The 11,217-nt window shown below is 41.6% G+C and overlaps 4 protein-coding genes across 6 annotated transcripts in view; 3 read left to right on the top strand and 1 right to left on the bottom strand.

Annotated features, from left to right (window-relative positions):
* Window positions 1-793: 793 nt before the first annotated feature.
* On the bottom strand, window positions 794-3,742 carry LOC104817409 (transcription factor 25). The gene is made up of 4 exons (XM_010546595.2): window positions 3,465-3,742; window positions 2,413-2,939; window positions 1,362-2,264; window positions 794-1,239 (listed from the first exon to the last, which is right to left on the bottom strand). The coding sequence occupies exons 1-4, from the start codon at window positions 3,657-3,659 to the stop codon at window positions 951-953; spliced, it is 1,914 nt and encodes a 637-aa protein (XP_010544897.1). The 5' UTR covers window positions 3,660-3,742; the 3' UTR covers window positions 794-950.
* A 1,059-nt stretch (window positions 3,743-4,801) lies between these two features.
* Window positions 4,802-6,543, top strand: LOC104817408 (uncharacterized protein C594.04c). The gene is made up of 3 exons (XM_010546594.2): window positions 4,802-5,077; window positions 5,163-5,426; window positions 5,843-6,543. Exons 1-3 carry the CDS (start codon window positions 4,853-4,855, stop codon window positions 6,317-6,319), a joined length of 966 nt encoding a protein of 321 aa, XP_010544896.1. The 5' UTR covers window positions 4,802-4,852; the 3' UTR covers window positions 6,320-6,543.
* A 398-nt stretch (window positions 6,544-6,941) lies between these two features.
* LOC104817407 (probable inactive purple acid phosphatase 14) lies at window positions 6,942-8,958 on the top strand. The gene is made up of 4 exons (XM_010546593.1): window positions 6,942-7,441; window positions 7,672-8,350; window positions 8,442-8,626; window positions 8,717-8,958. Exons 1-4 carry the CDS (start codon window positions 7,153-7,155, stop codon window positions 8,773-8,775), a joined length of 1,212 nt encoding a protein of 403 aa, XP_010544895.1. The 5' UTR covers window positions 6,942-7,152; the 3' UTR covers window positions 8,776-8,958.
* Window positions 8,959-9,289: 331 nt separating this feature from the next.
* The window catches only part of LOC104817405 (NAC domain-containing protein 83-like), a 6,000-nt gene continuing 4,072 nt past the window's right edge, over window positions 9,290-11,217 (top strand). For all 3 annotated transcript variants that reach the window (XM_010546592.1, XM_010546586.1, XM_019202963.1), the window contains exons 1-2: window positions 9,290-9,750; window positions 10,473-11,199. In XM_010546592.1, coding sequence (XP_010544894.1) covers window positions 11,040-11,199 — 160 coding nt within the window. In that variant the 5' untranslated portion in view covers window positions 9,290-9,750; window positions 10,473-11,039. The remainder of the gene's footprint in view (window positions 9,751-10,472; window positions 11,200-11,217) is intronic.

The raw sequence follows: 11,217 nt of genomic DNA, 5'->3' as shown, positions 1-11,217 counted from the left end.
AGTTATATATTGTTATATAAGAGTATATATATTTATATTTTTATTTGTATATAGATATAAATATATATGAATATATATATATATTGCTATTTATTTAATTTATTTTAAATTTAAAAAAAAAATTGATTTTTTTTTTCATATTTTTCGGATTTTTTTTTAAAAATATGACGTGGCATGCTGATGTGGCAAAAAATCTATGTGGCGTGCCATGTCAGCCGCCACGTGGCATGCCACGTCAGCGGTTAACGGACACTTAACACCGTTTTCGGATTGTGTAGGAAATTGCAGTTAAATCGGGTAGTTCGTGTATCAATTTGGCACATTTGATAATTTGGTGTACTTTTTTGTTAAATTAAAAATTCGTGTAGGAAAAGGTCACATTTTGCAAAGTTGGTGTAGGAAAATGTCATTTTCCCTTTTTTTTATAAATTGACCTAACATTTTAATCTGATTGTTTTTTTTTATCATTCACATTCGTTGTCGGATGACGCCAATCATATTTAAATTTAACAATTTTTGTTTTATTATATTATTTTAATGATTCAATTATGTACTTATACGATGCAAATCCAACCTCCTTGACAAAAAGGAAAAATAAAAACCTATCATGGCAAGTTAAACCGAACCCTCTAGGCCACCCAGACCGTCTAGATTCCCCGTCAGAGTCTCTGACTGGAAAGGAGGGTCTCCCATTCAGCGTCTCAAGAAGAGTATCGTTCTCCGCCTCCGACTCGCCGTGAACCGTTAATTAGCGATTCCGCTCAGTGTTCTTCGTGCTAACGACATAACTTAATAACCCCATTGAAGACAGATTAAGATTAATGGCAATGTACTCTACGACTGTTAAGTCATCATAATGGTAATGTACATAAAACATCTTCAGATTTTGTAACCCACATAATGTAAAGTTAAAAAAAAAGGGATGCATCTTCAGCTGTATATAGCTCCACTCAGTGTTGGCCATGGCCATGGCCTTCACCGTCTGGTTGATGGTTACCATTGTTTGGATCATCTGCTTCTCCATAATGAACCCATGGCAGCATCGACTCAAACAGCACTGCCAATGGGTTCCTATTCGCAACTTCACGTGCCGGCTGTGGAACCAACCTGCCGCCACCCTCATCGATCCCCTCGGCCCCTTGCTCTACCATCCTCGGATCAACCACAAAGTTCTGCAAATTGTCTGGCGGTAGAGTCGGCACTGTATCAGAGTAATCCTGGACCGTCAAATGAGCGTACCTGTCGTGACACGATCAAAACTTTGTTACGCGAAAGTAACCAGCTTTCGGGGATCAGGCCCTTTGTCAAGTTCAGCATATGGATTAAATCGGCTTAATGCTAGGTTCAATTTGTACACTCACTCGTTTTTCTCGGAAGGAAAAGCTTCTTTCCTCACGCAAATCCAGTCCTTGGCGTCGTCTTCGTTCTGTTCCAGTGACTCAATGACCCTCTCAGCAGCACTCCTGAGCAGTTTCTGTACTTCTGGAAGCCTCCATATAAGGTAACTCCTCTCAACGTATATATTAATCAGGTGATCCACGGACGGGATCTTTGATTGATCTGATCGGAAGTAAGAATGCTTCAGTATCTTCGTCCAAGCCTGATCTTTCAGCGGCACCTTTGCCACGAGTTTCTTGAGTACTGCCGGGTGAAGCATCAATGCCTGCTTCATAAGATCCAGAGAATTCGACTTGGGAGTGTCACCAGAAGAAGATTCCATCTTCTCGAGATAAAAACGGGAAATTGCAAGCGAGTACGAGAAATTCGGGAACAGCCACAAAGAGGAATCGGTTTTGTACTCTTCAGAGAACAGCTCCAACCAGGCATATTCCTCTGCTCTTAAAGCAAAATAGTCAACGCAGAACAAAGCCCCCACCGGATTGTCTGAATCCAGCGAAAGCAACAGCTTGCAGACTTCTAACGCGGATCTGTGACAGCCACGTCTATCCATGCTCCTCATGTGGGTGAAAAGCGTTGTAAACAACGGCTTGTTCGTCTCGTGGCTAAATTTTAACTGGCAGTTGCCCTCGAATGGAGTGAACATAGGATGCCATGCACATTCCAACGCGTATAAGCATTTCCCGATAGAATCTGCAGCCATTTGATGCTCGCCTACGAATCTGAAATAATCTGCCATTGTCACAAGTGAATCGAGGTGGTAAGGATGGTGTATTAGGACACTTGCCACGCCGTTCAGATCGTGAATAGCTTGGGCAGCCTGAAATGCATTTTGTGCTTGCTGATATGAGGGTGAGTGGACATATCTGCGTCGAGAAAGTACATATAAGCATAACAGCATTACAAACAGTACATACACCATAGACTTACAAGAAAGGAAACATGTATGTACCCATAATGAAGTTTATACTAGTGATTTTTCAGCTATACCAGGAGAGCTAACATCAATGTTACCTGAAGTAATGGTAGCCATCCTTAGTCTCCAGAAACTCCATCGAGAAAGATCCATCCCAGCGAGTCCAATGCTCTGATGGAGATATCAGAAAAGTCTTCCTGATGTGATGGGTTCCACGTCTTCCTCCACGTATCCGCCCTTGATTGCCTTTCTCGAATGATTTAACGACTTTCGCACCAAATATTCTTCGCAGTTCATTTTCAACATTCAGGTACTTTGGATCTACCTTCAATGCGCATTGGGAAGCCTTTTTGGAAGAACTAGCGCAGGCTTTTGCACTCTGAACCTTTTCTTTCTTAGCATCGGCCCTCTGACCAGTAGAGGCGACATCGTCAAGTGAAAGAGCTTCTAAAGTTTCATCCAAAGAGCTCTCAGTCTTGGCAGCACTAGAAGCGCCCTCCTTCCCTTTCTTCTTTTTCTTTTTCTTCTTCTTCTGTCCCGATGGAGCGCCCGGCTGAGCATTAATATCACTTGGAGGATTATAAATCTCATTCGTCTTCTCATCTGCTATCACAGGCTCTATCTCCTGTAATCCAAAATCAATTTAGACCCATGGGAATTAATTCTGCTATAGCAGGCAAGAGCAACATGGGAATCGCAACTATGGTTTCGAACAAGTGCTATGCAACAAAAACTAATAGGAAACATGTATCAAAGCCCAATTTTGCTATCAGATATTACATATTCCATTGCAGGACTGGATTATGGATCCTTGGAGGTGATAAAAGAAAAGGTTTTTGCAACAATTTTGCTGTCAAGTTCAATAGAACAACGCGAAAACATATCTGTACTGAATTCTAGCTCACACTCTGCCATACACAGAAAAAAACAACACACAGCGGAACAATTCTTCACAAGAACACACGCACAAACACAGCGTTGCAACCTCAAACAGCAGAAAATGAACGAATTTCATTCAATCGCGAAAAATTCTCAGTTTGAATATACAAAACCGGATAGATACGATAATCCGATAAAACCATCGGTCACGAGTATCCACGAAAAGCATCCCTAGCCTACGAAATGTCCAGAATCTGGTAGAAAGACAGACCTTGTTGGAGTCAGAATCTTGGTCATCGTCGTCGAGGAGATCAAACGGGTTAATCAAAGAACGGGCTCCCGTACCAATAGATTCCGACTCATTGAGATGCTCTTCATCATCGTCATCATCAACATCACCGTGACGAATCTGATGTTGCAACCCTTCCTGTTCCTGAAGAACTTTCTTCAGCAATCTCAGAGACATCGTCCTCTGGTTCCTGGCAATCGATTTACGCGGTGGAGCGAGGCGGCGACACCGATTATAGCTCCACGATTGGCTTCCTTTCTCAGCTTTAGGGGAAATGGAATGTAGTCAATTCAAACCGACTCAGTTCCCCAATCCATACCGGTTTATGTTAACCGATTTTTCTCCTTAAACCGGCCCAATGCGTCAAAATTGGACGACGTCGTTTTCTTCAACTTGGGAATTCGCCTTCCTAGGCATCGAGATTATTGAATATAATATATGAAGATATATATATATATATATATATATATATAATGTTACAGAATATGAAGTCCTGATTAAAAAGATATTAATTAATTCCAACCTAATTGTTGCTAATGCAAATCAATTATAAACATTTCTAACAACATCTATATTACAACAATCAAATATAATTTATATATGTAGATAATAGCCTTAAACGATATCACATATTTAATAGAAATGTGTTTACGGAATTTGCCGTAAATACCAAAAATAAAAGAGAGTTCGGTGGTCGAAACGTGATTCATGGATAGGTATCATTTTTAACTTTATAATAAACTTTATAAGATTAAAATCGGCTCATTTGATAAACTATGCAGCATTATATGTGAAGTTGTGATTAAATAAGCATCCAATGCTTTCGGCCAATCTAATTATTGGAGACACCACGATCGCCGGTAAAATTATATCTTTACTTTTACCTAAAAAGTGATTATGATTCCCCTCCCCCACCCCCACACGCTTGTTCATCATTGGCTTCTACGACTTGGTTTATTATTATATTACACTATTATCCGGTTCGAGATTCATTTCATTATATTGTTATCATTAGCATTTGTATTAATCATTATGGTATCTCAATAATGTTATACTTTGCTTCTAATGTAAAAATTAAAATTATGATTTTTTTTATCTTTTAATTCGTTTAGAGAGAAGTATTTATATATTGTGTCGACAACATTATTTACTGTCTACTTTTTATTTCTTGACAAAAGCAAGATATATAAAATGACAATTCTAATTATTGCAGTGATTAATGTGGACCAACACCACATAAGACCCGACCCATCACAAATAAACTTTGTCTTTCGTTCTTTTTATTTATCTGAAGCTTATTATAAATTCATGCATTTCTTCTCCTTCTAGGATCCACCGTTGTCGAGTGTCAAAAGGTTTCCTTGAAGAAAATGGGTCGAAACCTGAAGAACGCCATTGTCGCCTTCCTCGCTCCCCTTCCTTCCATCCTCTTCTACCTCTCCTTTCTCCGCCATTACTCTTCCAACTCCGCTTCCGAGCTATCTTCTATCCATTCATGGTGTTTGAACCACCCACTTCTCTTCGCGAACGCTCTCTTCTTCTTTAACGTCAATGTGCTCTTCTGGGCCATCGGTCTACTCCAATCTAGCCACTGGGTATGCACCCATATGTTTCAAATCGTTAATTTCGGTCGTTGATCTTTGTCTGAAATGTGGGTTTTTTTTTTGTCTGTTTTCGCAGATGATCGATCTGTATTGGACTGTAATACCAGTGATGCTAGTTCATTACTTTGCGGCGCACCCGTTGGCAGAGTACAACCGGTGGAGATCCGCCATTGTTGTGGCTCTGACATGGGTTTGGAGCATAAGGTTAAGTCATAATTACTTACGCCGGGAAAAGTGGGAATGGGGTGCTAGAGAAGACTGGAGGTTCAGTGACATGCGGAAACAGTACGGAAAGCATTGGTGGTGGCTCTCTTTCTTCTCCGTCTACGTTTCGCAGCAGGTAAACATTGCCAGACACCTGTTCGATGAATTGCTCGAACGAGCTTGGTTTTTGCTGCAAAGTTCTATGCTTTTTTTGTTGGTTTGTTCTTCTGAATTATCGCAATGAAGTGGCCATAATGGAAATTTGTGGTGAAAATGGAAAATTCGGTAATCGTTGGAGAGAGAACTCCACAGTAGCCTCGGTGAAAGTCCTAAATGGAAAATATGTGTAATGTCTTTACGAGCAGTTGGGCTAAATTTGAAAACTTTCTGAAAAGGACATAACTTTCTATCCCCATGCTTCAAAAAAGATATTATTTTTCCTTGTCGTTTGCTTGAATCGTTGTGAATTTCCAGTCATATGCTTTGTTTAGTAGCTGCTCAGATCTTGCTTTCTTGATTTCATCTCTTCTGGGCTCTCTATGAATTGCTCAGATCTTCATCATCGGGATATGTCTACCTCTATACGTTGTCCACTCCATTGACAAGCCGCTGAACATATGGGACTTCGTTGCATCAGCGATTTGTGTGGTGGGCATTGTAATAGCTTATTATGCGGATACACAACTCCACGAGTTCGTGGCCAGAAACGAGAAACTCCAAGAGCAAGGAGAACCTAAAGTCCCAAATCTCGACAAGGGCTTGTGGCGCTATTCAAGACATCCGAATTACGTGGGCGAGCAATTGTGGTGGTGGGGATTGGTCATATTTGCATGGAACCTTGGCAAAGGATGGTCTTTTATAGGAGCATTGGTCAACACTCTGTGTCTGGCCTACGTGACCGTCCTTGTAGAGCGTAGAATGCTCAAACAAGAGTACAGAGCTGAAGCCTATAAGCTGTACCAGAAGACAACGCCTGTCTGGATACCATGGTTCAGGTTTTCCACTGGTGTTAAGGAGAAGAACACTTGATGAAAGTGGTTTATCTGTCTGATTATTACGACGATTTAGGATTCTTTAAGGTCCTTAAAAGAAATGTGTTTGGTGTTTCCTGTCATGATGTTTCCATCATTAGTCTTGAAAGATAGTGTTGTGTTGTGTTATGTTCTTTTCCATGACGGGTTGGGTACAAAGCTGTCTGGTGAGCCCTGTAAATTCTCTCTTCATCTGCATCCAAAGGTCTCTCTCTCTCTCTCTCTCTCTCTCTCTCTCTCTCTCTCTCTCTCTCTCTCTACAACAATCTCTGATATGATATTTACTGCTACATGTAATCAATGTTAAATGTGTTTATTAAGTTGAAATAAGTCTGAAAACATTATAAAAAGTAAGCTTATAAATTGATTATACACGTAAGATCAGTATCATCTGTAACCACACGGGAGATTCATCCTTCAATAAACTCTTGTTAAAGAAACTGACCAAGATATTATACAAAAAAAAAAAACTCTGCAGTCTTTTTTCCCATATCATTTCACAACTAAATTTTCTGTTGCTATGGAAATCTCGTAAAATCCGCTGGTAATCTTACCATATATATATATATATATATATATTAAAACCATATGTTAAACAATTAAAACAATATAAGCTTTGGAGATAAAATTGAACGAACGAACAGTACCCAACAACAACAACAAAAAAAAGGATATACCTTGAGAATATATAAAACTAAATCTTATCGAATCCTGAGAGACCTGAAACAACTCAACCCCCTTCTCCTCTGTTTCTTCCCTATAAAACAGGGGACAGCCCGCAGAACACCGGAAAGAAGAACTCGGCTCTGGTTTTCTGCAAATTTTTAGACAATGGAGAGAATTCCCGGAAAACCCTTCTTTGTCTTCTTCCTCCTCCACGCCTCGCTGTTCTGCCTATCTCTCTCTCCGGCGTCGGCCTTCCGCGGGCGGGGGCTGAGGTTCCGACCCAACGGTCAGTTCAAGATCCTGCAAGTGTCCGATATGCACTACGGTTATGGCGCCAAATCGGGATGCCTCAACGTGCCGGAGGAAGAGGAACCCTTCTGCTCCGACCTCAACACCACCGCCTTCTTGCGCCGCACCATCGCCTCCGAGAGACCCGATCTCATCGTCTTCTCCGGTGAAATCTCCATTTCGAACCCTCTCTTTTCGTAATTTCCCTGTCTGTAATTCCCTGTGTTTGGCAGTTCATGTGATTCTTCCCTCGTATCTACTTGAATATCTCGATGCCTTGTTGCGTTTTCTACGTATTATCACTTTGTTTTTTTTTTTAATTATAGATAAACGATTTAAGCATTTGCGAAGAGAGAGAAAATCCCAAAAAAAGCTGATTCTTTTATGCATACGCAGGGGACAACATAAATGGACTGTGCGAGACAATGGACGCGGCCAAGTCGATGAACTTAGCCTTTGCGCCAGCGATCGAATCAAGGATCCCGTGGGTCGCGATTCTCGGAAATCACGACCAGGAATCCGACATGACAAGAGAGCAGCTCATGAGATACATCGTCAGGTTACCGTACACGTTGTCCAGAGTGAATCCAGCCGGTGCTCGGTACTACATCGACGGCTTCGGCAATCACAACCTCGAGGTCCAAGGCCCCTTCGGTTCTCCTTTTTACTTCAAGTCCGTCCTCAATCTGTATTTCCTTGACAGTGGGGACAATACCCATCTCCCTGGTTTCAATTACAACTACGACTGGATCAAGACTTCCCAACAATACTGGTACGAACAGACTTCCAAGTGGCTCGAGGCACAGTACAGGAGATGGCCCAATCCTCAGAAAAGCGCGGCCCCTGGTCTCGCCTACTTCCACATTCCTCTGCCCGAGTTCTGGAGCTTCAACACGTCCAACGCCTCAACAGGGGTGAGACAGGAAGAGACCGGGTCGGCTGTTGTGAACTCGGGCTTCTTCACAAAGCTGGTAGAGCGACGAGACGTGAAGGCGGTTTTCGTGGGTCACGACCACAGAAACGACTTCTGCGGCAAACTCCGTGACATCAACCTCTGCTATGCAGGTGGATTCGGGTAATTGACGATCAAGACTCTGGTTAACGATATCTGTTGTGTTTTCTTGTCACTCAATTCAGTTTCAAAAAAACACGTGTTCTGGTCTCAGGTACCATGCGTATGGACAGGTGGGATGGGCGAGGAGGGCGAGAGTAGTGCTGGCTCAGTTGGAGAAATCCAGGCATGGACGGTGGGGAGACGTGGAGTCCATCACGACGTGGAAGCGGCTCGACGATAAGAACCACTCGGTCGTCGACACTCAGGTCCTCTGGTCCAAGCACAACCGCACCACCGGTACTCATCCACAACACTAAGATGAATCCGTTCTGTCTTTTTTTGGATCGTACAAGTTTGATGACATGTTCTTGTTTTGGGTTTTTGCAGCTTCTGATGAGAAGAATTTTTGGATCGATTGTTCAAAGATTAAAAAGACCACGCCATGAAGTTTTCATGGCTGTTTATGTTTTTTATTTCGCCATGTCGATTTATTTATAGTAAAATCTTGCCAAAGTTTAGATTATGGATCGGATGTTACATTAAATAGCCATAAAGTTTTCAAGCAATATTATATTATTATATATAGTTCTTTAGGTTCTTCACTATGAATAAAGATTCCTTTACTTATAGACTCCATTTTTTTTCTTTTTATGTTTTGAATAAATTTATAGTCTCTATTTGTTCCTAAAGCTCGTCAAATACACAAAAAAAATTCACGTGTTCTAGATGTTGGTACACATGTGTGCGTATGTATATTATGTATGATAAATATTACCATATTCATGTGGGGTGTAACATGTATGGTATAGTTGAAAAGTATGGGGTGGAAATGTGGAAAGTTCTATAATGTGGAGGTCAAATATTGAATTTTTGTATTTATTTGGCACAATGAAACGGCAGGAAGTTTGAAGGGGTATGTAATAGACTACGTGTAGTCGTGGGTTATCATTTCGCGCCGCCGTCACCAAGCGTGGTCAAATGAATAGTTTGATACGTTTGACCAAACGCATACAGCTCTCCGTCCCGTTCAAAATCGAGAAAAATCCCCAAATCTCTTCGATTAGGGTTTTCGTTGTCTCGTGCCACTTGAATCGAGAAATTCCTCTCCCCTAGTCGAGGTGTTATTGATATAGAAATCGATCGATTCTACGCGATGCCATCGTTTTCTTCGTTCTCACTGAGCATTACCTTCGTTTTTCTGGTTATCTGCTTGATCGGCGTGCGATCGGAGAATGACGCGGGATTATCGGCGGAAAAAGCTGGCGATGTCTGTGCGGGGTTTTCGAAGTCGGGTTCATGCCCGATAAATTGTTTCCGGGCGGATCCGGTGTGCGGAGCCGACGGAGTGACGTACTGGTGCGGCTGTCCGGACGCGGCGTGCCACGGAGCCCGTGTCATCAAGACAGGGGCTTGTGATTCAGGTAACGCAGGAAGTGCCTCTGTTCCGGGTCAAGCCTTGCTCTTGATCCATATCGTGTGGCTGATCTTGTTGGGTTTCTCCGTTGTTTTTGGCGTTTTATGATTTGTTTTAGCTTGTTGTAACATGGTGAAATATTGTCACGGCTCTTTGAGATTCATCCCTACTGTAGTAGAGTTTGTATGAACTGGGATACGCATACCATGTACATTGAATTCCTCGTATCGATAATCTGTAACTCGATTCCTCGTTTCACTCGATGGTTTACTTTGTTCTGAATAAAAGCAAAAATTGTCCTGGCAAATGCTTCTGACTAGATTCAGTTGTGGTGTGTTGTGTGAATTGGGATATCTATTAGGGCTTACTGAACAGCGTCAAAGATTGATTACCCAGATTCTCATGTATTTGTGTCTTTATCATCAACACCAAGAACTGAACTTGGAACTGAAATTTTTACCAATCCGTGATTTTTTTTTCTTGAAAGGATCTGTCTTTGTATTTGACAAAAGAAAAAGAATCTGTCTTTGTATTGCTTTCGTAAGATTCAGATTGTTTTACCTGCAAATTACGTTGAACTAAGAGAATCAACCGATCTTTAGCCACACACTATGCAAGTTAAACTTCTCTCAGCCTTCTAGTTGAGCAACTAAGAGAGAGGAAGCTAGAGAACCCCTCGGATGCAAAGTGAAAGTCTTTTTTTCTTTCTTTTTTCGCTTGATCATGTAGTGTGATGACACGCTGCTGGGGTGTAAAATGAACAATGGAAAGGGACAAAAGTACGGCGAACGAAGACTCTGGACAAAAGATGAGACTGTTGAGTGATGGATGAAGGAATCTAGGAGGAAGGTGGTGTGTGTGTGAAAGTGCCACTAAAAATCTTAAAATCTTTTGGTAGTAACTTCTCCCTTAAGCACTTGAATTGTGTATTTCTTTTTTATCAGTATACAAATACGATTAGCTTCGGTCTCCCATTCACAAGTAATAGGAATATACAGGGACATATACAGAGTAGATAATTCGTTATTCTAAGTTCTAGGTTCGTCTTCTCGGGACTTGTGGTAATGGAAACATATGTACAAAATTCTGATAAATGGGACCCACTTTGGGATTCCTTCACATATACTATAAATTAAAATTTTCTCGGCAGCGTGTCTGCTAAGAACCTCAAAACGAGTGAAAAAAACTAAAGGAACCAATAGAAAGCCTTCTTGTTCAGTCTCCTCTTTAAAAGCGATGTCTCACTCTCCCATTTTCCTTCATCGCATCTTACAGTGTATAGTGAAGCTGTGAAGGATGGTTCTGAAATGGGAGATGAAGGGCTTCAGGTTCCGACCGACGGACCAAGAGCTCATCAAAGACTACCTCGACCACAAGAATCTCGGCGACGAAACCCCTGTCCATGAAGCTATAAACGAGATCATCATCTGCAGGTTCGATCCCTGGGATTTACACGGTGAGTGCCCTCTTTCCC

This window comes from Tarenaya hassleriana, unplaced genomic scaffold (genome assembly GCF_000463585.1).
Source record: "Tarenaya hassleriana unplaced genomic scaffold, ASM46358v1 Cleome27, whole genome shotgun sequence".
Taxonomy (NCBI): Eukaryota; Viridiplantae; Streptophyta; class Magnoliopsida; order Brassicales; family Cleomaceae; genus Tarenaya; species Tarenaya hassleriana.
Note: the sequence above shows the minus strand (reverse complement) of the source record. Positions and strands in the feature narration are given on the sequence as shown.